This window comes from Microtus pennsylvanicus, chromosome 7, assembly GCF_037038515.1.
Source record: "Microtus pennsylvanicus isolate mMicPen1 chromosome 7, mMicPen1.hap1, whole genome shotgun sequence".
NCBI classification, from domain to species: Eukaryota; Metazoa; Chordata; class Mammalia; order Rodentia; family Cricetidae; genus Microtus; species Microtus pennsylvanicus.
Window position 1 is genome coordinate 108,241,371 of NC_134585.1, and position 27,016 is coordinate 108,268,386.

Genomic DNA, 27,016 nt, shown 5'->3' on the forward strand with positions numbered 1-27,016 from the left:
AGTGTATGCCGTATGTATGTAGGTGCTGGCAGTCAGAAGGCAGTATTGGGTACTGTGAAGCTCTAATTACAGGTGTTTATGAACCACATGACATGGGAGCTGGGAACTGAATTTGTTCCCATGGAAAATAGCAAGTGCTCTTAGCTGCTGAATCATCTCTCCAGCTTCATTTGACATAATTTGCAGGCCAAAAATAAAATGTATCATGAAATAGCCTAAATTTCAAACTTCTTTGAAATATGTAAGATTGTAGACAGGTTAAAAAAAATATGCCCTTAATATTGAAGAATATTTGAATAAATTTTAAGATTTTCTTCATGGAATAAAAATATCAACAGCGGTGAATAGGTTGTATCATTTTTATATTATAAGTAAGAAGATCAAGACAGTATACATAAAAACTCAATGGTAAAGTTAAATTTACAGCTGACTTCCTATCCTGGATTGCAGATTTTAGTACACAATATTTATTGTCAGAGTAAGACCTGAGGAATTTAAAGATATAACAGAAAACTTGTACAAAATATTCAAATTTGGGGAATGCCATTTCACAGAAAAATACCAAAAATATTCTTCTAAAACACATAAGTCGAAATACTTCATGTAAATTGACAGGTCATATGACCCAACATTTATAGTGTCCCTCAAGTTTTATATAAAGACACTTTCAGAGTGCCTTTTTATAAGTGACAGCAATCCCTTATAGCTTGCAGTTGCCTTTTCTGTTTTCATGAAAAACCGTCCAAATCAATTTAGAAACTCCAGAAAGGAATTCATTACTTTTAAATTACATGCCATTCTTAGAAGCATGGCAAAAAATTCCTATTCAGGACAACAATTTTCCTCTTAAATGTATCCACTGTATATACTACTTATTATTCATTTAAATAAACGTTTAGTTATCTGAATAAACGTAATGATGCCACAGCAGTTGAATACATAATTTGGTATTATCTCCACTTCCAGGCATCCACTGGGGGTCTTGACTCTATCCACATCAGGTAAGAGGGGACTACTGTAGTAACAGTTCTTTAACTCGTTACTGGTTTTGGTGCATCTTCTTACGCATTTCTTCAAGAGCTGCTTCTTTCTCTCTCAGATTCTGCTTAAGTCTTCTAATTTTTTCATCTCTAATGGTTTCTTCTAATTCTGGTGGTGTTATCAGAAAAATATCTTCAGTATAGCTTCTGTTAAAGTAACTACTTTGTTCACACGATGCACTTGAAGTTAATGTGCCTTTTCCCTGCTTCTCATAGGAGCAGTTCTCTACCTCAGTTCTCTTGTCTTCCCTGGCTGTGTCTGTGACAATGTTATGCTGCGGTATGTCTGCTGTTGGTAAAACACCAAGGAGTTGGGAACTGGCATCATCAGTTCCATTCACGATCGCGTCACTAGCCCTCTTTATTTTTCTCCTTTTTGTGTAATTCATCTTCTTAACAGTTTTTGCTTTTCTTTTCTTAGGAAAGCTGTGCTGCAATGTTAATAACACAAAAATAATAATAAAAATAATAATGTTACTGCTATGCCACATGCTTTCAAATCAAAGTTAGCACACAAATAATAGCAACTGAATTTGATTCGACAAATTTTACTGGGGATAACTATAGCAAAAACTGAATCCTACTATGTGATAACCAAAATGAAAAGTCACATAGTTCTAAAAAACAAGCTAGTTTATTTACACTTTCTTACTTAAATTGAGTATTAGAAACCATGCTGGCCTATCACTGAAATGAAACAGTACCTAAGAAATACCTGAGATAAACAATTGATTTAAATTTTTATTTCATTTGCAAAGTAGACACAAGTTTCCTTAAGAAGGTTTATCTGAAAAGGTTGGAGTTCAGAATATTAAACTATAATGTTTGTAAGCATAATTATAGTACATTACTGACTACATATGTTGCTTAAAATATAGTAAATATTAATACTCCAATGAATATCAGCATGCTCATTTTTCTTTATACCTATTTTCTTTAGGTAATTCTTTAACATAGGCTAACTAGTTGAAATGCTTTTGACTAATTTTTTTTTAATTACAAAAGGAAAAAGCAAGGTAACTAAAAATACTCAGAACTCAAATTAACTAGGGATCTATTTGTAGCCGTGTATTAAGATACCTTTTGTCATTGTAAGAGATATGCAAATTTGGTAAAAATCATCAATCTAATGCACATTAAAAGCCAAATAAAAGATAAATATAACCACATCTTTGTCATACTTATAAAAATGCCATACACTTAAAATAACTATTACCTGTTTTACTTCTTCCTTCATCACAGTATCTGCATCTCTGTAAGAATTATTCTTCACCATATTATTAAAGGAATCAAAACCTTTTCTAGAGCCCAGATGGTCAGGAATTCGAGTAAGACAAACTCTCAAATCTTTAGTAAGACCAAAGAGCTTTATAAATTCAGTATCACTCTTCAGATATGACGCTTTTGTGTTGCTTCCTTGAGAATATTTCTTGTTATTTCTTTCTTGGGTATCCTTTTTTAACATAGATGCCATCTCAGACTGGGTCTGGAATCAAGAGAAAAAAATATTGCTAATTGCTCAGGTTACTCTGTCAGACAAGCAACTAAGCAATTATCTACTCTTTCACAAAAGAACAATTCATGCTTTAAAGAGTTCACATTTACCATGCATTCAAAAACTAAATTTAAATGAACACGAACTTAAAATATTTACACAATTACTCATTTTATTATACAGAAAAATAATGAAGGGTTTATCCTCAAGTAAATGAGAGACTAGATATGAAAATAACTTTAAAATACTCTAGGTAGGGCAAGGTACCCTGTAATCCCAGAACTCAGGAAGCAGAGGCAGGACGATGGTGAATTCAAGACCAACCTGAGTTACGTATCGAGACACTAAATAAACAAGTAAATCAAAACAAAAATGATTTACAGAACAGTATGTAAAGAATAAAGTCTTCTGTAAGTTTAATGTCATCAACCAATCTCATTTTTATTAGAATTTACATTCCTGTCTTTAAAATTCAGTGATTTCTGTAATGAAGGGTACAGAAACTAATAGTACTAGGAAAACAAGGAAAAAGTGTATTAAGAAAGGAAGTTGACAGATATTCAATTAGAGGAATCATAAAGGTCTACAAAGAAATACACGTTTTAAAACAAACAAGAAAACCCCTCCCTCCAAAAGTTTCAAGGCCAAACACTCAAAGACATTGATAAAAATTCCATTTGAAGGAAAGGTTCTGACCAATTTCTTAGTACTTAAAAAAATTGATTTTTCTTCCCACAACCATAACCAACAACAAAGCAAGAAAAAAATTTAAAGTCCCACTCTAAAGTTTCTAGTCTTTAAACCCTGTCTCTCTTCTATGGAGCTTATCTTTTCATAAATTAAAACATATGCTATTTAGTGGATATGCATTATACATATGTATGCACATTCACACAACCTTACTAATCTTTGAAGACATCACTCACTTTCCAACTCTTTTGAACTTTGTTCTGTCATTTTGTTTTACAGACTTACTAAGCTAAGTAATGGAAGAGAAAGATCTGTTTAGACTCTACCAATTGTATTGCTCAAATATTTATCCAGATGAACGCTTTAAGCAAGCAGGTGTGATGAGGTATGTGTGTAGTAGACAGGTACCAGACAAATTTGATAGTTAAGAAATTTTTTCCTCAGAGATATATAAAAAGAGCATCCCGACATGGGAAAATTACCTGTGTTTCTTGGTCTCTGAAAACACACTGTTGTGAAGTAACAGTTGCTGCATCGACAGAGGAACATATTTTCTCTACGCTCTGGATGAGATTTTCTTTCCTGGGGGCATTCTGTCCTGTCCTAAATCCATCTGGAAAAACTGGGTTTGTAAACACAGTCTGGTTTTGTTTAAGGCAGTTACAGGATTGGTTCAAAGTATGTGAGTTTGTCATAGAAAATGATGGGCTCTCCACTTTTTCATTCTTCTCTGCTCTTAGACTGGCCATGGAAGCAAGCTGGGAATCTGAAAGTGATTTTGTCTCCAATTCCAAAGATTTACTTTCAATCAAAGAACTATTTACCTCTTTGGGTATTTCTGTGCCTGGACTTGAACTTACTACCTCTGAACAATCTTTTCTTAGTGGAATATCAGAAGAAACAGAATTCTGTTGGTCATTTTGTGATGGCAGACCCTCTTTAGTCATCAGATAGACTTTCTCATTAAGCATTACCAATGCATTCTCTTTAAAAGGCACACGTATGTATTGTGTCCTTCGAGACCTGATGGTAGTCAACAGATGTGTACTTTTAATATTATCTCCCATCACTTCTCTACCTATAACAGTTTTTATAATTTTTGATGTCACATTTGATGACTTAATAGGAACAAGGGATGAAATAGCAGTAGCAGGCTGTAGATTCTCTTGAAAATTCCATGCCACTTGAGTAGCTTGAGAGTGCTGACCACCTTTTAACTCTGTCTGTGAAGCAACGTTCACTGGACTGTTCGAGGTATTTAATGTCACTTGTTTGGGGTAAATATCCTGCAAGTTCTCGGTAACTATATTTTGCACTGAATTTACAGGCGATACATAAAAAACTCTTGGTATTTGGGAGGACTCAACTGTTTCGGAGGTACTTGTAGTTGCAGTTCCACAGATGTTTTGATGAACTGAAGGAGACAAGGTGGTTGCAGGTGTAGTTTGCACTTCAGCATAGGCTGGAATCTGTAAATGATACCCGGAAGGTAAAATTGAAGAATTCATCTTCACAGGAATCTGTAAATGATGCCCAGAAGGCAAAATTGAAGAATTCACATTCACTGGAAGACTTGGGGTATTGACTACAAAGTAAGATGAGTAATTCTGTGTTGAGGGAGGATTAGCAAATGTTTGCATGGTGAGTCCATCAATTTTCACACCATGACTCTCAACATTAGAAACTGGTGGCGTAAGACTTCCAGTCCCCACAGAAGTAACGCTACCTTTTCCTGATGTATCTACTGTTCTTGTAAGAAAATACTTTGTAGCATTGGCTGGCTGAAAAATGGGTAATTGAACTGGTGCACTTGTAGAGGAGCTGGAAATCTGAGTTTGAAAAGTAACTTGAACTGGTGTTCCTGTATTCCCTTTCAAAGCATCAAATACCACTGGAGATTGAACTACCGGGGTAAGATTTCCAGAAGATTTAGAAATTGGAAGTAACTGCAGAAGACTTTTTCCATCCGTGCCAATCGTCTGAACTACTTGGTACATGCAGTCTGAAACACTTAAAAGAATATTTTGAGTAAATAAATACAACATACTACATGTTATATACATTTTATTTAAAACAAGTATTTGCAATGACTTTAGATACTAAAATTTAATAACAGTATGTAACTTTAAGTTTGCAATGTAAAAAGATCATGGAATAGATTTTGAAGATAAAGATATAATCAACTTTGATTCAGATCTCACAAGTAGATTATGAAATACTAACATTTATTCCAAAACAAAAAGGTTTCTAAAACTGCACTTAAACACAATGCTATTAGAAAAGACTCCACACTATCATCATTCGCTTCTTCGTTAATTTCTTCCTACTGTCTTCCTTTACTTTTACTGAGCAGGACTTTTACTCCAACTCTTAATTGTGCTACTTCTATCACTCTCCCTTGACAAATTCTGACAACTTTTTCTCCTGCTTGAGATCTCTCATGTGATAATAATTCAGTTTGTCATGTTCTTCTACTGTCAGCTTAATGGACATACTCATGAAGCAACCATTTCCTTCTTAGATTATTGTTTCCATGTATGTGCGATTTCATGTTCCCCAGTTCTTGAATATAGCAATTATTTAATAAAACATTCTATACATAATATCATGGAAATTTTGATGGGGAAGTTTTTTTTTATAAAGGTGGAGTATAACTGAAAGGGAATACTTTTTTTTAAATATTTATTTATTTATTTATTTATTATGTATACAATATTCTGTCTGTGTCTATGCTCAAAGGCCAGAAGAGGACACCAGACCCCATTACAGATGGTTGTGAGCCACCATGTGGTTGCTGGGAATTGAACTCAGGACCTTTGGAAGAGCAGGCAATGCTCTTAACCTCTGAGCCATCTCTCCAGCCCCCGGGAATACTTTTTATTAATTTGTCCATGGTGATCTCCATTCTTATGAGGTATTTTTAATACAAATTGTCAGTTTTACAGAAAGCCAAGATACATTAATCTCTTTATAATCCAGATTTGCTGGTTACTTGGTATAGACTTATCAAATTATACCCAAACCACCTTTCAGGTCCTAGAAAGTGCAGTGTTCTCATGGAATGCAAGACAATTCCTTCTACCAAGGTGCTTCTCTCATACAACTCTACATGGAGCTTAAGTCTCAGAAGAAATGAGAACTTCTGAGAGATCCATTCTCTAGCCAACTTAACTATCCTTGTCCTTTCTTCATAATAAACTTATCCCAGTTAATTTTCTTCATGCCACATATTCTTATCATATACCTAAGCTTTTGTCTACAGACTGTCTTTCATGCTACAGTCTAAAAACGTTAACTGTGGATGGAGTACACATTCATAGATTGAATAGGTTTGACTAAATGCAAAGGAAGAAAACCTTAAAAGACAAACACTAATTCTCAACAGTGTAAGGGTCTGTTTTACCACCTATGGATGTGATTTGAAAATCAAGTATTAATGAAAGAAAAAACACCCAGAATTCTATGTATCCTCACTACAATCCAAACAACATGTTCCCCCAGAAAGTTTGGAAACAGACTTCTGTGTATGAAAACTTACACTAACTCTTAATAGATTTAGAGAAGTATAAACACAAAGAAAAGTCTCAATTCTTGCTTTCAGGGTTTGAAGATCCATCTGCACTATCTCTGCAACTGTAAGTTCAACATAAATTTATTCAGCATTAAATGAAAATATACTCAGTGAGAGATGAGCATGGTTACTCATGCATCAAAATCTTAACACTTAGGAGATGGAGATGACTGAAGGTGAACCTGAGCGAGAGAACAATACGAGGTCTCAAAACCAATCAAGAAGCACCAAGTACATGGTTCAAACACCAGGCTTTGATTAGGGGAAAGGGATCAATAAATTATAGCCTGTAGGCTAAACCTAAGCCATTCTGGTTTTAAGTTAAACCATGTAGCTTTCGAACTTTAAAAGGATGAAAAACACTTTAAAAGAGAATTCTGTACCACGTTCTATCATGAGATTAAACTGCAGTATGCAAAAATATGTTAGTTTTGTTTATTACACAGTGGCTGCCGAGCTGCAACAAGAGCTGAATAGCTCCAAGAGAGACTGAATGATTCTCCAAGTCTAAATATTTGCTATCAGAGCCCATAAGCAATTTACTGAATCCCCCACTATAACTAAGTACATAAACACAGACAGGTAATCATCATGAAATAAGATAAGTGATGCATTTGAAGAGATTAAGAAAAATGCTTGCACCTGAACCTTTTCCTAAAATATCCTCATTCCAAGACTTTCAACCATCTTTGAGAACTCATCATAGCTAAAGAACAGAAGTCTTTTTTACTCTGTACTCTTTATCACATAGTTTCCTAAGTACTAATGAATTATTATCAATAAAATCTTTGTATCTGTAGCTTCTTTAGGATACAAGATATCTAGTCAAACTCTCCCTTGGCTTTTACTCAAAATCTTGTGGGCTCCTGAAACTCAAATGGCCAGAATATCTTCCTTTCCATACTCTAAGATGGCATCTCAAAAAATGGAAGGGAGAGTTCATTATTATTATTTCTGAAGCAAAGGAAGCCAAAGAAAGGACTTGAACACAATGATACTAAAAGTTTCTGGGAGTCAAGTTGGAGGAAGACTAAACACATACACTGGAAACAATGCCAGGAGTCATTAGTAGACTTAGAGTAGTTTAGTGGAGAAAAATTGTTAAGTTTGAAGAGTAAACACACACAACTCCTACAAACTTTAATTCTTGAGGAAAATCCTGAGAAACAAGCTAGAGGAGAAACCGAGCAAGAAGGGATTTTTCTTTTCTTTTTCTAAAAGTGAGATGAACCAGAGAATATGTAAATCAGTGCCTTAATTTTTCTTTGCTTTTCTATAGTGATTTTAAAGAATAAAACTTTTTTAAAAAAAGGATGAAGTCACAGAGGATCATAAAAAGATTATGAACTGGATACAAGTACAAATGACAGGAAATGGTATGTAGTCTAATAAACCACAATTAAGAAGCAATACTCTAGAAGGTCTTAAAGGTCTCTTTTGTGATTATTTCTACTAAAACATTATTCTCAAGATTATCAAGTATGTCTTCACACTTAAGTCTGTCTTTCTTTCACCCCATTCTCTACATGCTCTGTTGCAAATGACAGTTTCCTTTCCCACTGGTTTTCGAGACAGGGTTTCTCTGTGTAGCCCTGGCTGTCCTGAAACTCACTAGGTAGAGTGCTGGGATTAAAGGTGTGGTGCCACTACTGCCTGGTGCAAATGACACTCTTACTATATCTCCCTCATTTTATGGCTTTTATTGTGCATAATGGGTTCTCTTGACTTTCTTAATGTTTCCTTACTAACTTTCCTGTATTTTAAGTATTCATCCTCAAGTATTCCCCCAAATATAGTTCTTGCCCAACTCATTTTAATCCCATTTTTCTCCTTCAAGATATTTTTCCCTTAAAGATTGAGCTCATTTTCATGGTTTCAACAACTCCCTCAATGACCCTCTTTGCAGCAATAATGACCACTAGTTACATCTTTTCACTCCTATTCCCACTATTAATCTTCACTTCACAATTGTTGTCTTTTACCAAACATTTTAATTTAAATACCATCATTTAAAATCCAACAGGCAAAATTAATCTCTATGAAAACTAGTACTACATTCTATTTTCCAACCATGTAACAGCATTGACTGTTAGCTCACATAGATTGATTACCTGATTAGCTTTGACCTATTATCCTCATAGCACAATGAATACATGCTTATAAAAGGTAAACAGCTAAGAAATATATTCTAAGTGAGTGACATAGCAAAACTATAAAGTTTTCACTTTTCTATTAAGTCTTCCCCATTTTGTTTTCTTTACCACCAGAACATCCAGTAATTCGCTCCCACCACCTTGTGTATTGCATTCTTCATCTCATCCCTGTATTTTGCAATGGTGTTTAGCTTTTCTGATTGTAACTGCTGCTGACTAGCATGTAATACTGGTCTCATAATGTTGCTTCATATCAGTTTTAAATGAATACCTACCATAGCCAATCCAGTTTGCCACACACAAACACACACACAAAAAAACCAAACTACAATCAATAGCTATACCACTGTTACCTATAACTTCTCTACATGAAATCTCTGCTCTTATCAGAGAAACTCCTTTATGCCAAGTGCATTATTGAACTAAATATTCTTTGGTCTATCAACAACAACATAAATGAAGTTTTAATTCTACCTCTTCCATAAAATATCTGACAGTCATACCAACTAAATTTTTGTCAACTTTAGAATATCAAGCATTATTGATTTTATTCCAGTTAATACTGGAGTATAATGCCCTTACTATTACCTACTTTTTAAAAAAGAAATCAAATATTGTTTTTTATAGTAATTTGAAGTTTCTTAAGATGAGAAACTCAATAACTCTGCAATTATTTTTTCAAATACCAGGAATCGTGAAACCTCAAAAGTATCACACACACAAAAAAAAACCCAATGTAATTCTTCCCAATGGCCAATCCAAGAAAACTATTTCAATACTTTGTTTAGCCCCCTTTGATATAAATATATTTCAGCTATTAGAGAAATCTGCCTAACAAAGTAGAAGCTTTAACAGAAATAACCTATATTTTACAATTATTTGTATTAAGAGCAAGGATATTTAAAATGAATATTTATTCATATAACTGAATAAATTACTTTTAATACCTCACATTATATCACAGGATAAAAGGTTTCCCTATTATTGATTTACAAAGAAATATATTTTATACAGCAAACTTTATATATCTGTCTATCTATATATACAACTGCCACTTCCCTGCCAAAGAGACAGAAAAAAAATGCAGCTTCTTCCAAATCCACATATCATTAGAGACTGTAATGTGTTACCACAGACTGTAAATTCTTTAAGGATAGCTTTTCCTACTTATAGCTTCTCTGTATCTAATAGAACAAATTAACATGTTAGCCGAAGTGATACCTATAAGCTATAAAAACGATTTGACTTATTGACAAATTAAATGAGTTCTTAAAACTAAACTGAAATGCAGACTTCTAAAGAGAAGAGAGAATGAAATTCATACATACTCTTTCAAAGAATATACACATTTTCTAGCTTCAGTAGGAATCTTCAATTAATAGTTTAATCAAAATCACACTAAGACTCCACCTTCTTAAAAAGATTCCACTTTCTTAGAGATCACATTCTGTGGCCTAATGACACCACTAAACCTAGAATCCAGATTCTTCATCCCATGCTCCAGTTTGAACACTTAGAATTACTAGAGCACTAGCTACATTAAACCACCTGGTATTTGAAGTGAGAAACTACACACACAAACACACAAACAAACAAACAAACAAAAAACCCCTAAATTCTAAGACTTAAAAGAGAAATACATTACAAAGATTACAGGCTTCTAATTCTGGCTCTTTCCCTTACTGGCTAACAGATTTTAGAAAACCTACTTACTACAGTAGCACACATCTGTAGTTCCAGCTAACTTAAGAGGGCTGAAGTAGGCGTGGGAAGATGACATTGAGACTTGGTGTTCAAGATGGTCAATACAGTGATACCCCATCTCAAAATTAAGAGTCCTGCTAAATGCGCTAACAAAATGATATAATTTCTGAGTTTCGTTTGCTATTTTAATATGGACATTCATCATTCATGTATTAGAAATGGAATGATGAACACCATGGAGACTAATGAGCATTTTATAGTTTTGAAAATAATGATTTTTCAGCTGTTAGGAGACCATTTTCCTTCTTATTTATTTGTAAAAATATATAAGAACCTAATACTACCATACAATAATAAATACTATGCAATATTTATGTAATAATATGGTCATATAACTCTAATCTTAAAAGTCAAGGAAGACAGACATATATTGTCATTAATATTTTATAGCTAAAAAAATACAAGTGCTTAAAATATTTTTAATATCTCACACAGAATTACATGTTTTCTGTAAGCAGTCTCATCCATATATTGTATGATTTGAGAGTAATAAAAAAATCTCATCATGCAATAATTCAATTGCATAAACAAGTAGATCTGTGACAGAGTACAGTTAGCTTACATGGTGTTTATTTCTCTTCGCGGTCTATTCAAAAGTTGTAAAGATAAACCTTCACAACAAAAGACCTCAACCAGCATTTTCTTTCCAGGAGCATCAAACCACATTCTGAGAGAAGTAATTTTAAAAGGGCATGTGTATGTTTGTCTTATCTAATTCCAAATATTAGAAAAATGGCAGAGTATCTTGCAAAAAAAACCTGATGATCAGGTTTGCCGATTTTCCATCCCACTTTTTAAAGATCTAACCCATATTCTCTACCACCTAATCCAGGCCCTCACTATTTCTCAAAAGCTACCTGAAATATAACCCTTACTCCAAACCAGTACTGTTATTAGTTAGCCAAACTACACACCTAATTGCATCAATCCTAGTCTGAAAATTTTCTGACCAATCAATGTCTAAAAGATGAAGTCACTACCAGACCGAAACAACCCTTAGGAGCTATCATCTCACCTGTTATACAGTGAGTAATTACGGTCTCAGTGCAAGCCTGAATAAATTAAATGGATACTATGCCACGAATACCCAGACTTTGCTCTATACTTGTAAGACCGAATTTCCTATTTTTGTGACTGATTAAATCAGATAAATTAAATAATAAACATCCTTTATGACAATACTGAATTTTCATTAAGAGAATAGTAACTCAAAGAAAGTTCATCTACAGAAGAGAAAATCCTAACAATTTTACAAAGAAGAGAAAGTGACCCCCTCTCTAAGTATGTATGTCTTCCAATAGCACAAAGGAAGTGATATTAATCAAATTATTTACATAATTACATTTCAACATCAGGCATGCTGTTACGAAAACGAAATAAAACCAAACATGTAACTAGTAAGGAAAGTGTCATACACCTCAGAAAATCACCTGGTGGTAAATGTCCCTAATATGTTATGATAATATCAGACAATTTAAAGAAATAAAAGCATGTATCACAAATAATATCACAAATAAGTATCACAAAGCACCAACACATAAACCAATGAATTAATGAATGCGAAATGACTTATGTAAATAATCAAAACATAACTGAGTTTAAAATATTTTTCAGAGTTCAAAATTTGCCAAAATGATTAGAAACTGTTTTAAAAGGGAACCCCAGTGCACAATAAAAAACTTACGATTCACTTAATTTTACTTCTGGAACTGAAAACGAATGCAACGTTAAAACACCTGCTCAACATTCTATGGTACATCAGATATAAATATGCAGGCACAAAAATGTAGGAAAAATTAGTTACTAAAAAGTAGTTCTACCTTTGCCTCTGTTTCGATACAACCTGTTTCTGAATTTCCACAAAACACAAACGTCCTTTGTACCAAAGCGCTATCTCTAGTGATGCGCGATATAAGGGTTCTTATATCAACAGCTCACTATTTACTCTTAATGACTTCTGTTTTTATACCAGCCCAAGAGCAACTTCCTACAGATTCAGCTACTGGGAAGGCGGAGGCAGGATGATCCCTTGTTTTTCCAACCCAGAGGTTTAGAAATTCAGTCTTTAAAAAAGTCATGACTTTTCACTGCAATTAGGGTTTGTATCTACTTGAAACTAAAAGAAACCTTCCTCGGGCTGAAAACGGAACAACAGATGGGCACAGGTGATCGCTTCTTAGGTATAACCCCAGAAGCACAGGCATTAAAGGGCAACATTGAATAAATGGGACCTACTAAAACTGAGAAGCTTCTGTAAAGCAAAGGACACTGTCACTAAGACACAAAGGCAACCCACTGACTGGGAGATCTTCACCAACCCCGCAACAGACAAAGGTCTGATCTCCAAAATATATAGAGAACTCAAGAAACTAGACTTTAAAATGCTAATTAACCCAATTAAAAAATGGGGCACTGAACTGAACAGAGAATTCTCAACAGAAGAACTTCAAATGGCCAAAAGATACTTAAGGTCGTGCTCAACTTCCTTAGCAATCAGGGAAATGCAAATCAAAACAACTTTGAGATACCATCTTACACCTGTCAGAATGGCTAAAGTCAAAAACACCAAGGATAGCCTTTGCTGGAGAGGCTGTGGAGGAAGGGGTACCCTCATCCATTGCTGGTGGGAATGCAATCTTGTGCAACCACTGTGGAAGTCAGTGTTTCGGTTTCTCAGGAAATTCGGGATCAACCTACCCCTGGACCCAGCAATACCACTCTTGGGAATTTACCCAAGAGATGCTCTATCACATGTCAAAAGCATTTGTTCAACTATGTTCATAGCAGTATTATTTGTAATAGCCAGAACCTGGAAACAACCTAGATGCCCTTCAATGGAAGAATGGATGAAGAAAGTATGGACTATATACACATTAGAGTACTACGCTGCGGTAAAAAACAATGACTTCTCGAATTTTGCATGCAAATGGATGGAAATAGAAAACACTATCCTGAGTGAGGTATCCCAGACCCAAAAAGAAGAACATGGGATGTACTCACTCATAATTGGTGTCTAGCCATAAATAGGGGTCACAGAATCTACAATTGGCGAACCTAAAGAAGCTAAGTAAGAAGGTGAACTCAAGGAAAAACATATCGTTATCCTCTTGGATAAGGGAAGTAGACAAAATTGCCGGGGAGAAAAGTGGGATCTTGGGGGTGGGGTGGGAAGGGGGTAAGGGGAGATGGGGAGAGAAAAGGTAGAAGGGAAGGAGGGGGGACTTGGGGAAATAGGAGGATCGGGATAAAGGAAGGTTGGATAGGGGAGCACGGAAGCACAATTCTTAGTTAAGGGACCCACTTTAGGGTGGGCAGGAGAACTGACCCTAGAGGGGCTCCCAGGTGCCCAAGCTGAGGTCCCCAGTTAGTTCCTTGGGCAGCTGAGGATAGGGAACCTGAAATGACCCCATCCTAGCGTAATACTGACGAATATCTTGCATATCATCTTAGAACTTTCATCTGGCAATGGATGGAGATAGAGACAGAGACCCACACTGGAGCACTGGACTGAGCTCCCAAGGTCCCAATGAGGAGCAGAAGGAGGGAGAACATGAGCAAAGAAGTCGGGACCACGAGGGGTGCACCCACCCACTGAGACAGTGGAGCTGATCTACTGGGAGCTCACCAAGGCCAGCTGGACTGTTACCAAAAAAAGCATGGGATGGAACTGGACTCTCTGATCATGGCGAACAGTGAGGGCTGATGAGACGCCAGGGACAATGGCACGCAGTTTTGATCCAGCGCAATCTGCTGGCTTGGTGGGAGCCTGGCCAGTTTGGATGTTCACCTTCCTAGATATGGACGGAGGGGGGAGGACCTGGGACTTACCACAGGGCAGGGAACCCTGACTGCTCTTTGGACTGGAGAGGGAGGGGGAGAGGAGTGGGAGGAAGGGGAGAGGGGTGGGAGGAGGGGGAGAGGAGTGGGAGGAGGGGGAGAGGAGTGGGAGGGAAAGGGGAGGCTGGGAGGAGGTGGAAATTTGTTTTTTTTTCTTTATTCTTCTTTTATCAATTAAAAAAAAGAAAAAAAAGTTATATTCTTATCATAGTAGCAAATATTAAGATAATCCTTTATGTCTTTCTTAGACTAATTCTTGTTTCTTCCTTTTTTACTAAAATATTCTTAGGTGCTATTATTTTGATCAGAAAATGGTACATTAGTCTCATTAACTACTAACAAACAAGCTGCAAGGAACGCCAGACAACCTGTTTTTCTTCACCAGCAAGTCCCTTTCATTTTTAAGAGTTTGGCTCTTAAATTTCAAGCTGTTCATCTACCTTCTACAGATTTACTAATCTTTGCTTCTCACCGTGCTTCCCATGAACCACGGAATTCATAAATTAAAACATTTCCCCTAAATGAACAGTTTGCTGTTCTTGCAATTATTTCACCTGGATTAACACAAACTTAAAAAGTTACTGGTGGGTCTGCTTTTTAACCAGAGAAGACTGTGGCAGCCCGTAATACTAACACTAAGGTAGCCCAGGCTGGATTGAGGACAGCCTCCGTTACTTAGTGAGTTTCCTACCTAGCCAGAGGCGCAGTGACAGTGTTATCAGCCAACTGTCCCTAGTGGAGACAACCAACGAGATGCTCCCTCTCCCTTCACACCCGCGAAAAGCGGACTTAACGTTCAAAGTTTTCACTTTTCTCTGTCTTAGTTGAACATTTCAAACACTACAGTCCCTTCTTCTTGAACGTATTTTTTTCCCCTAAATACATTAACAATCTGACTATTTCACTCGAAGGTCCAGCGCCCCGGGGCTGCACTTGCTAATCCACGATGTGCGTTTTATGGCCTGGATTTGAGATTCTTGCAGAAGCGTTCTGAAAACCGGGAGCGACGCCATGTTGCTTTTCTTCCGTGGGCATCTACTCCGTCCGCCTATGAAATTCAAGCCGCTGGCGTCCTGCGCGCCGGAGTCCGAGGGCGGCTAAGTGCGTCACGATCGGCGGGCGTTTTACGTTTTCGCGAAAGCACTGTGCGCCCGTGGCTCTCGAGCGCCAGGGTGAGGGCAGTGCGCTTGCTCGCTCGCTCGCTCGCCCGCCCGCCCGCTCGTCCGCTCGGACGGCCGGGCCCCGCAGCTACCCCCCGCTGCCCGGGTGAGCACCGGCCCACGCGGCAGTTTAAGATACGCGGGGCGGCGGGAAGGGCTGGGAACTGGTACTTACCAATGCGAACCCGAGCCTGAATTTTCCTCGGCGGCTTTCAGAAAGGCGCTCTGGAGAATATTAGACATTTTAGACGGGGTGAGTGGGAGGGGACGGGGCAGTGAGCAGTGTGGGGGACGCGGTCAGCAACCGGAGGCGAGCCACAGAGAGCGTGGGGACCCCGCAGCCACGGAGGGGCGTGCCGCGGGCGGAAAGGTACGTGAGACGGCGGCGCCCGAGAGGGAGCTTTCCTGTCTCCCGAGGGAAGTGGCCGTGGAAGCCGGAAGACGCGACCCCACCCTCCCAGATTCAGGCAGGTTCAGGCGAGTCTCGGAGCCACGTGATGAGCCCGGGCCAGTCGCGGAGGACGCGGGGGGGGCGTGACATCACTGGCACCGCCCCCTAATCCTGCCGCTGCCCGGTAGACAGCCGAGGCCCCGCGCTGGGGACCACGCCCACCTCTGCCAGCGGCCAGGACGAGCAAATCGCTAAGCCCCGCCTGACTCCGACGTCACACACGGTTACTAAGGCGAATGGATCGCGGCGGCCCCGCCCCTGTGACGGGGTCCAATCGTCAGCGAAGGTTGATGTCTCTTCTTCCGGATCAAATGAGGAATCAAAAGAGAAAGTTTTCTCCCCGCCTACGCGAAATAAAACATTTCCGGGGTCAGTCGTAAACTGCCTGCACTTGTGCGGGCGTGAGCCTTTGCACGCCGAAGGCGGCAGGTCGTCGTCCTTGGCGCGTGCTTCAGTAGACGTGGGCGGGCCTTTGGTAGTTAACCACAAATTGTTGAGAACCTTTATCCTCCTGTGGCTAGAAGTTATTCTCTCACTTTTTTTTTTTGGAGTTTCTTTTGTTTTTCTTTCTGTTTTGCCTCTAAATTAATTGATTAGCCATGCCTCATTTAAAGCTGTATCTTATTGTCATGGATTCTTCAAGTCTCTGTATGTTTAATTCCAGGCGATACACTTTGAACAGCTTGTTTAAATTGACAGAGAACAGTTCTTAGACATATTTTGAATCTTACAATTTGGCGACTATTGTGCAGTTACTCGGAATTCCACTCAGTAATGGGTAGAAGAAATTCTTGTTCAATTAGGTGTGGAATGTTGTGAAAGTGGTTTCGAAGATACAGTTGTATTTGGTATACACTATCTTGTACACTCAACTGTTCAAACGGAGGATGCTGACAAGGTAGACAACTTCAAGGTTTACATGGTTATTTTAAAATGAAATTACTTCCCAGGCTTAGTGACACAGGAGGATGTGGAGTTTAAGGTCATCTTTGGCTACTCAGCAAGTAGAAGGCCAGGATGTACTACAGGAAAACATGCCTCACAAAGAAAGAAAAAGAAAAAAGAGAAACAGAGAGGGGGGAAGGAAAGAAGAAGGAAGAGAGGGTTTACTCAGTTCCCTAATTGCTAAATGTAGTAGATATTTAAGAACTTCATGCCTTGATATGGTAACAGAAAGTGGTATTTTCTGAATTCTGAATAACACATTTATTTTTCAATAAAATACCTCCAATACTAAAGACTAAAGGGAAGGTGGGCAGTCCTTAATGCTCTTTTGCTTTTGACCATCTTTTATTTATGAAATCAAACTTTGAAAAACTTGCCCTTTGCCACGCATCGTGGTGCATGCTTTTTTTTCTCCAACACTCAGAAAAAAGGCAGGTAGGTCTCAGAATCTGAGGACAGCATGGTCTCCATAGTGAGTCCAGATTAGCCAGGTCTACACAATGAGACCCTGTTATTTTTTAAAAGGGGGTGGGAGCTGTGTTTGCTTGTTTGCTTGCTATCTTACCAACTGCAGTTCATCAGTTACATTCTCTAGTCTGGCTTTTCAGAATCATCACTACTGCACCTACAAGATTAACTGTCATAGGTTTGGGCTATCCGGACTTCGGAAGGCAGGAAATTTCTGTGAACGGACAGGGAGAAATTTGTCAGAGAAAGGGAGAGAAGAGGGAGGGAGGGATACCAAAAAATGCCAAAAAAAAGGTGTTATCTCAGTCTAAATCTAAAATAGTCTTGAAAGTTTTTCCCATGGAGAAAGTAGGCATGAGGCTTTATGCCCCATGATAATCAGTTACTGCACCTATACAGTGACCAAAAGAAAAATGGGGTTTCATACCCATGTGTAAGAAGGAATTCTTTAGGCAAGGGGCTGATTGTGGAGGCATGTCTACTGGCGAGAGTACAAGCAGCTGGAATAAAAAAGACCGTGATCACATCTGAGGAAAATTCTAGGAGCTGGATCGCAGCATCCATGCTCATTAAATAACTCATGCAACTGTTTATTGCAATTAATGCTGTATGTTTCACACTTAATATCTTTAGTCAGCAACGCTATTATTTATTCTTTCACTCGATGCCTTGGCAATGTACTTGAATGTGTTTCTTCCTACCTTTTGATCTCCTCAGTGTGCTTGGAAGGTCCATTCCTGCATTTATTAAATAAGTGAGTTCTCATTCCCTCCTCCTCTTATTTTCTCAAACTGTTTCTCTACAGCTGATTATATTCGTGCCTGTCATTTTAATTACTACCTCTAACCTATTATTACACTACAAAACGTGTACATAAATAACATGTTCCAGACATTGCTAAGTGCTTTATAGACACTCATTTTCTTCTAAAAGCTAGTAAAAATATTATACAGAAATGAATAAACTAACCATAGACCAGGCAAATAACTCTCTGGAAGCAACAAAGATGATGATTAGTGGGGCTAAGTTCTAAATTCAGTTGCTTGCCAGAAGATTCTATGTATCTTGCTCCTAACTCACATGTATCTCTATCTTCAGTTTTTACTTCTCTTCAGATTTGTGTATACCTGTATTTTCATACGCATTCTTGAGAGCTATTATTATAAAATCACCTTAAAAAGAAATATGTTCAAAATCAAACAGTTTTACTACATTTTTCATTTTAGTTTTATAAAATAGCAGAAGTCATTGAAAGACAGTGAAATCAAAAAAAATAATAGATCATATTTTAAAATAGGACACATCCTTCTGCTTCATTCAGGAAACACACCTCCAAGAAACACACCCTAACGTCAAAGATAGATATCATCTCAAGGTAGAAAAGATGGAGAAAGAGATTCCAAGGGAACTGACACAAGAAGCAAGCTGGTGCAGCCATTTTAATACCTGACAAAATAGACTTTATACCAAAGCTGATTAGAAGAGATGGGGAAGGATACTACATAGTCATCCAAGGCAAAATCCAACAAGATAATATTGCAATTGTAAACAATTATGCAGCAAAACAAGGGCACACAAGTTCATAACAGAAATACCACTATAGCTAAAATCATATATTTGCCCTCACACAGTGATAGTGTGAAGCTAACTGCCGGAAGGCCAGCTCCCAACTTGGACAGAGACTCCCTACTAGATCAGAGGTCATACCATCTGTCAGAAACCCAGGCCACAAGGGCTAGAAAACCAAAGAGTAAATAGAAACCACGGAACAATGCACCCATTCAACAAAGACAAATTCTAAATGAGGAATCAGAGCTAAACATCACAAACCCAGATCCATATATTCCAATACAGGGATGCAATCAACAAGAGACAAGGCAATATGGCACCACCAGAGCTTACTTATCCTATGACAGTGAGACCTGACTATTCCAACGCAGCTGAAGCACAAGAAAAAACATTAAAATCAACTTTATGAAGATGATACAGGTTCTTAAAGAAGAACTGAAACACTCCCTTAAAGACATCAAGGAAAAGACAACCAAAAATTTGGAGAAAATCAATAAATCTCTTAAAGAATACCAAGAAAACCAAGATGGGAAAAAAACAAGCAAAACAATTGTTCAAGACCTGAAAACAGAAATAGAAGAAATTAAATACAAACTGAGGAAATTCAGGAAATGGACAATCTGGGTAAATCTGGGTAAGTGGACAGAAACTACAGATACAAGCATCACCAACAGAATACAAGAAATGGAAGAAAGAATCTTAGACATTGAAGATATGATATGATTGAAGAAATAGATTTATAGAAGGAATAGATTCATTGGTCAAAGAAAATGTTAAATCTAATACTCCTAACATGAACACCCAGTAAATCTGGGACAGCATGAAAAGACCAAACCTAAGAACATTAACAACAGGAATAGAAGAAGGAGAAGAATCCCAGCTCAAAAAACTCAGAAAATATACTGAAAAAAATCATAGAAGAAAATTTCCCTAACCGAAAGAAGGACATCCCCATAAAAGTATAGGAAGCTTAGACAACACCAAATAGATTGGATAAGAAAAGAAATTCCCCGAGTCAGATAATAATCAAAACACTAAACATACAGAACAAAGAAAGAATATTAAAAGCTGCAAGTTCTGATAGGCAGACCTATCAGAATTACACTCAATTCCTCAATGGAGATTCTAAAAGTCAGAAGAGTGTGGACAGATGTCTTTCAGTCTTCAAGAGGTCACGGATGCCAACCCAGACTACTATACCCACCAAAATGATCAATAATCATAGATGAAGAAAACAAGATATTTCATGACAAAGTCAAATTTAAATAATATATATCCACAAATCCAGCTCTACAGAAGGTACAAGAAGGAAAACTCCAACCCAAGGAAGTAAACTACACCCATAAAACCACAAGCAATAGATAATCTCCCATTAGCAAAACCCAAACAAGAAAACACACACACACACACACACACACACACACACACACACACATCACCATCACCAAAAATTAATGGGAATTAACAATCACCAGTTATTATTTGATGTGGGAGAGTCTTCTGTTTTGAGGTGATTTCATTGGTTAATAGAGAGACTGCCTTGGCCTTTGATAGGACAGAAAATTAGGTAGGCGAAGTAAACAGAACAGAATGCTGGGAAGAAGGGAAGTTAGGCAATCGCTATGCCTCTCCTCTCTGGTCAGACACAATGAAGCTCCGGCCCAAGATGTATGTACACTAGAATCTTCCTGGTAATACACCACCTCGTGGTGTTACACAGATTACTAAATATGGGTTAAGCAAGATATGAGAGTTAGCCAAGATGAGGCTAGATATAATGGGCCAGGCAGTGTTTATATGAATACAGTTTGTGTGTTGTTATTTTGGGGCATAAGCTAGCCAGGTGGCCGGGAGATGGGTGGCAGGAAGCGGCCCACTGCTCCTTCTACAATTATTATTTATCAGTACCAAATGGACTTGATTCAGCAATAAAAAGACACAGGCTAACAGAATGGATATAAAAACAGGATCCATCCTCATGCTTTAGAAAAAAGACACCTCAACATCAAAGACAAACATTACCTCAGAGTAAAGAGCTGGGAAAAGATTTTCCAATCAAATAAATCGAACAAAGAAGCTGGAATAGGTATCCTAAAATGCTACAAAAATAGATTTCCAAGCAAAATTAATTAAAAGTGATAAGAAAGAAATTTCATACTCATTAAAGGAAAACTTTACTAGGATGAAATTTCAATTCTGAACATCTATTGCTACCCCCAAGATTATTTTATTCAAGTCTATTTAACTTTGTAAATACAAGTAAATGCAAGATGACATAAGATCTATTTATCCTGTATTTTGCATTGCATTTTCCACTGGATCATACTAGATAATTGCTTGGTGTCTAGGGAACTTACTCTCAGCAGCTGGTACTATGTGTATCCTTGAGGCTTTCCCCTATTCTATGTATGCATGCCTTACTCTCCTTTCCAGAAAACTGAGAAACATGGTCAATGTTCCAAATGTTATTTTCTCACATGTACCTATCTATATTGAGTTATAAAAGTTCCCAGGATTAGAAGTTAAAGTTAGAAATTCCATATAAGAGATGTAAGAAATATTAGCCCCCTGTAGAATCTTAAGAGAAAAAAAACCCGAGAAATGATAATTTTCAGGGAGAATTATAACTGTTGCATGTGTGACTGACAAAACTAAAAACTGCCCAAGAAATCACCAATATAATGAGAGAGAGAAAAGAGCCTGCAAGCTGCATGAATTTTGCAAATTAATATACTGTCCCATAGACTACTGATCCTTGCCAAGTGAGGGTCTGTTTTCACAGGTGCTTTGCCCTCAGGAAACCTGCTGAACAGGTAGTCAAATGTTGATCCCAGACTAGGGGTTGCATGACTCCCAACAATATGGGAAAACATATGACCTAGGATAGGTAAAACAATCTTGTACAATAAAAGAACTTCTGGAGGTACCACCATTCTTGATTTAAGTTCTACTACAGAGCTATGGTAATGAAAAATCTTAAGGTATATGTATAAAAACAGACAGGTGGATCAACAGAATCGAATAGAAGACCTAGACATAAATCCACACATTTAGTGACACCTGATTTTTGACAAAGAAGCCAAAATTATTCATTGGGAAAAAAAGAGAAAGCACCTTCAATAAATGGTGATAGTCTAACTGGATGGAGGTTGGCATGTGGAAGAATGCAAATAGATCCATATCTGTTACTGTGTACAAAACTCAAGTCCAATTGGATCAAAGATCTCAACATAAAACAAGATAAACTGACAGATGAGAAAGTGGAGAATAGCCTTGACTGCACTGGCACAGAAGGCAACTTCCTGAACAGAACACCAATTGCTAAGGCACCAAGATCAACAATTTATAAATGTGAACTCAAGAAACCGAAAAACTTCTGTAAGGAAAAGAACACCATCAAAAGGACAAAACAGCAGGCTACAGAATGGGAAAACATCTTCACCAACTCCAAATTGGACAGAGAGCTAATTTGTAAAATATATAAAGAACTTAAGAAACAGGGCATCAATAAACCAAATAATCCAATTTAAAAAATGGGGTACAGATCTAAACAAAGAATTCTCAACAGAAGAGTCTTAAATGGAAGAGAAACACTTAAAGAAATGTTTATATCCTTAACCATCAGGAAAATACAAATCAAAATAACTTTGAGATTCCATCTTACATCTGTCAGAATGGATAAGATCAAAATCACAAGTGACAGCACATACTGATGAGGATGTGGAGCAAGGGGAATATTCCTTCCCTTCTGGTTGTTGTGGTTTGAAAGAAAATGGTCCCCAAAGAGTGCTATACTAATGGGAGGCACCCTTGCTGGAGTATGTATGGTCTTGTTGGAGTAAGCATGTCACTGGGAGACAGGCTTTGACATCTCCTATATGCCCTGCCCAGAAAGACAGTTCACGTCTTGTTACATTTAGATTAAGATATATCTAGCACCATGCCTGCCTGCATGGTGCCATGTCCCACCATGACGATAAAGGATTAAACCTATGAAAATGTAAGCCACCCCAATAAATGACATGGTCATGGTGTCTTCACAGCAATGAAACCATAACTGGTGGGAGTCCAAATTTGTACAACCCCTTTGGAAATCAATATGAGAGTTTCTCAGAAAATTGGGAATCAAGCTAACTCAAGACCCAATTATACCATTCCTGGGCATATACCTAAAGGATGCTCCACCATACCATGAGGACACTTACTCAACTACGTTCATAGCAGATTTACGAGTAATAGCAAGAAAGTGGAACAACTTAGATGTCCATCCACCAAAGAATGGACAAAGAATACATGGTACGCCGGGTGCTGGTGACGCATGCCTTTATTCCCAGCACTCAGGCGGCAGAGGCAGGTGGATCTCTATGAGTTTGTGGCCAACCTGGTCTACAAGAGCTAGTTCCAGGACAGGCTCCAAAGCTACAGAGAAACCCTGTCTCAGAAAAAAACAAAACAAAACAAACAAAAACAGAAAGAAAAATAAGAAAATATGGTACATTTATACAATGGAGTATAACTCAGCTGTTAAAAACAAGGATATTGAATTAGGTGGGCCATTTGTTCATTCCCGGATGCCCAGAATCGAAATAATCATGCAGAAACTATATTAATTAAATCACTGCTTGGCCAGTCACTTAAGTGTACTGCTTGCTAGCTTTTACATCCAGAATTAACCCATTTCCATTATTTTATATTTACCATAAGGGTTGTGGCCTACTGGCAAGGTTGTAGGTGGCAGCTCACATCTTTCCCCTCTGGCAGCTACATGGTGTCTCCCTGACTCTGCCTTTTTTTCTCTCTCTATATATATATATCTCTTCCAGCCTGGCTATATTCTGTTAAGCCATTGGCAGAAAGCAGCTTCTTTATTCATTAACCAATAAAAGCAACACATATACAGGACTTCCCATGCCAGGACATCATGAAAATTTTTGGCAAATGGATGGAACTATAAAACATCATTCTGAGTTGAGGCAACCCAGACCTAGAAAGACAAACATAGCACGGACTCACTTATAAGTGGATATTAATGTTAAACTAAATAATAACCATGCGACTATCCACAGACCCAGAGAAGTGATGTAATAAGAGATAAAAATTAATAAAATTAGGGACAAAAATTGTGACATCACAATAGACACCAAGAAAGTATAGAGAATCATAAGGACATATTTAAAAAATCTGCACAACACTAGATTTAAGTAAGATAAGCAATATAAATAGATGTATAATTCATACTGAAATAGATAATTAAAAGTCTTCCAACCAAGAAAAGCTCAGGGACAGGTAGATTTAGAACAGAATTCTACCAGAGTTTTAAAGAACAATTAACACAAACACTTCCCAAAGTATTCTGCAAATCAGAAAGAGAAGAAACATTGTATAATTCTTATAAGACCACATAAACATACATACATTCGAATACATAAACCATATAAAGATTACACAAAAAAGAATTATAGACCACCTTACATTGTGAACATACATGCAAAATAATGCAATGCTTGCAAACCAAATACAAGAACACATCAAAAAGATCATCATCCCAGAACGCAGCAATGATTCAACAAAAATAAACCAATAATTGTAAACTGCCATATAAACAGACAAAAAGACAAAAACCATGTGATCATCTCATTAGATTCAGAAAAAGTCTTTGACAAAAAAATCCAACCAACCAACCAAACACCCATTCAGAATAAAAATCCTTGCAAGACTAGGGATATAAGAACAAAATGACGTCTTCCATTCTCTTTATACCTATTCAATATATAGTACTTCGTCTTAGCTAGAGAAATAAGACATCTGAAGGATATCAAGTGGGATATAAATAAGAAAGGAGGAAGTCAAAGTATCTGTATTTGAAGTGTTGATTATGTATGTATTTGAAGTATGATTATGTACAATAATAACCCTAAAAACTCCACCCAGAAATTTCTACAGCTGATAACCACTTTAAGCAAAGTAGCAGGACACAAAATTAATACTTAAAAATCAATGGCCCTCCTACATACAAATAACAAATAGGCTAAGAACGAAATCAAAAAATGTATATTTCACAATAGCTCAAAAAATTGTGGAGTAACTCTAGCCAAGTAGACAACAGACCTGTAAATAAAAAACCTTAAGGCATTTGGGAAGATGGAACACTCCTCCACAGTCATGGCTTAGTAGGATTAATATAGTTAAAATGGCCAAGGAGATGTCCCCCACTTGTTCCTTGGGCCGCAGAGGAGAGGGTGCCTGAACTGGCCTTATCCTATAGCTACACTGATGAATATCTTACATATCACCATAGAACCTTCATCTGGCGATGGATGGAGATAGAAACAGAGACCCATATTGGAGCACTGGACTGAGCTCCCAAGGTCCAAATGAGGAGCAAGAAGGAGGGAGAACATGAGCAAGGAAGTCAGGACCGCGAGGGGTGTGTCACCCACTGAGATGGTGGGACAGATCTAATGGGAGATCACCAAGACCAGTTGGACTGGAACTGATGGAGCATGTGATCAAACTGGACTCTCTGAATGTGGCTGACGGTGAAGGCTGACTGAGAAGCCAAGGACAATGGCGCTGGGTTTTGATTCTACTGAATGGATGGGCTTTGTGGGAGCCTAGTCTATTTGGATGCTCACCTTCCTGGACCTGGGGGGAGCGGGGAGGACCTTAAACTTCCTATAGGGTAGGGAACCTTGACTGCTCCTTGGACTGGAGAGGGAGGGGAAGGGGGAGTGGGGAGAGGGAAAGAAAGTGGAGGAGGGGAGGAGGTGGAAATTTTCAATAAAAAATAATAATTTCCCCAACAAAGTATAGATTCATAAAAAATAAATAAATTCAACACAAAATTCCAAAATAATTCTTCATAAAAATTGAAAGGACAATTGTAGATTCATATGAAACCATAAATAAACCAGGATAGCTAAAACAATTCTGAATATCAAAAGAACTGCTGAAGGTATCACCATACCTGGTCTCAAATTGTACTATAGAACATGGTGTTTGCAGAAAAACAGAGACGTTGATCAACAGAATTAGTGAAGACCCAGACACAAGTTCACAAGTATTTAAGTACCTTTTTTTAAAAAAATAAAAAAGCCAGAAACATATAATGGAAAAAAGACAGCATCTTCAAGAAATAATACTGGCATACTTAATGGCTCCATGCAGAACAGTGCAAATAGATCCATACTTATCACCCTGCACAGAAAATGATCAAGGACCTTAACACACGGCCAGGTAAACCAAAACTGATAAAAGAGAAAGTGGGGAATAGTCTTTTTTGACACTAATTGCAACAGAAAAGGACTTTGTGAACACAACATGGATAGCACAGGCACTAATTAACAAATAAGACCACATGAAACTGAAAAGTTTCTGTATGACAAAGGACACCATCATTTTGATTAAGTGAGAGGCTACAGAATGTAAAAGATTTTTTAACTAACTACACATTTGATAGAGGGTTATTATAAAAATATATAAAGAACTTACAAAACAAGACATCAAGAAAAAAAAACAACAACCAAATAACCCAATTAAAAATGGGACGCAAATGTAAAGAATTCACAAAAAAAGAAACTCAAATGGCTGAGAAGCACTTAAATGTTTAATATTGTAAGTAATCAGGGATGCAAATGAAAACTCCTTTGAAATTTCATCTTATACCAGTCAGAATGATCAAGATTTTTTTTTTAAAAAAAAAGGACCTGTCCTCTCATGCTGGCAAAGATGTGAAGCAAGGAGAAGACACATCCATTGCTGGTGGGAATACAATTTTTACAAGATCACACATACCCAAAGGACACTTCATCACACTGTAGAAACACATGCTCAATCGTGTTTAGTGATGTTCTATATTTTACTAGATAGAAAT

At 37.5% G+C, this 27,016-nt stretch overlaps 1 protein-coding gene across 5 annotated transcripts in view; it reads right to left on the reverse strand.

The window, feature by feature from the left end:
- Positions 1 to 345: 345 nt before the first annotated feature.
- Positions 346 to 27,016, reverse strand: part of Lrif1 (ligand dependent nuclear receptor interacting factor 1) — a 62,511-nt gene continuing 35,840 nt past the window's right edge. The window contains exons 1-4 of one of the 5 annotated variants that reach the window (XM_075981663.1): positions 15,886 to 16,155; positions 3,708 to 5,235; positions 2,257 to 2,526; positions 346 to 1,471 (exon numbers count right to left, since the gene is read on the reverse strand). In XM_075981663.1, coding sequence (XP_075837778.1) covers positions 1,040 to 1,471; positions 2,257 to 2,526; positions 3,708 to 5,235; positions 15,886 to 15,953 — 2,298 coding nt within the window. In that variant the 5' untranslated portion in view covers positions 15,954 to 16,155 and the 3' untranslated portion in view covers positions 346 to 1,039. Of the gene's footprint in view, positions 1,472 to 2,256; positions 2,527 to 3,707; positions 5,236 to 15,241; positions 15,625 to 15,885; positions 16,156 to 27,016 lie in introns of those variants that run through there. The other 4 variants (XM_075981665.1, XM_075981664.1, XM_075981667.1 and 1 more) reach the window with 4 other exon arrangements.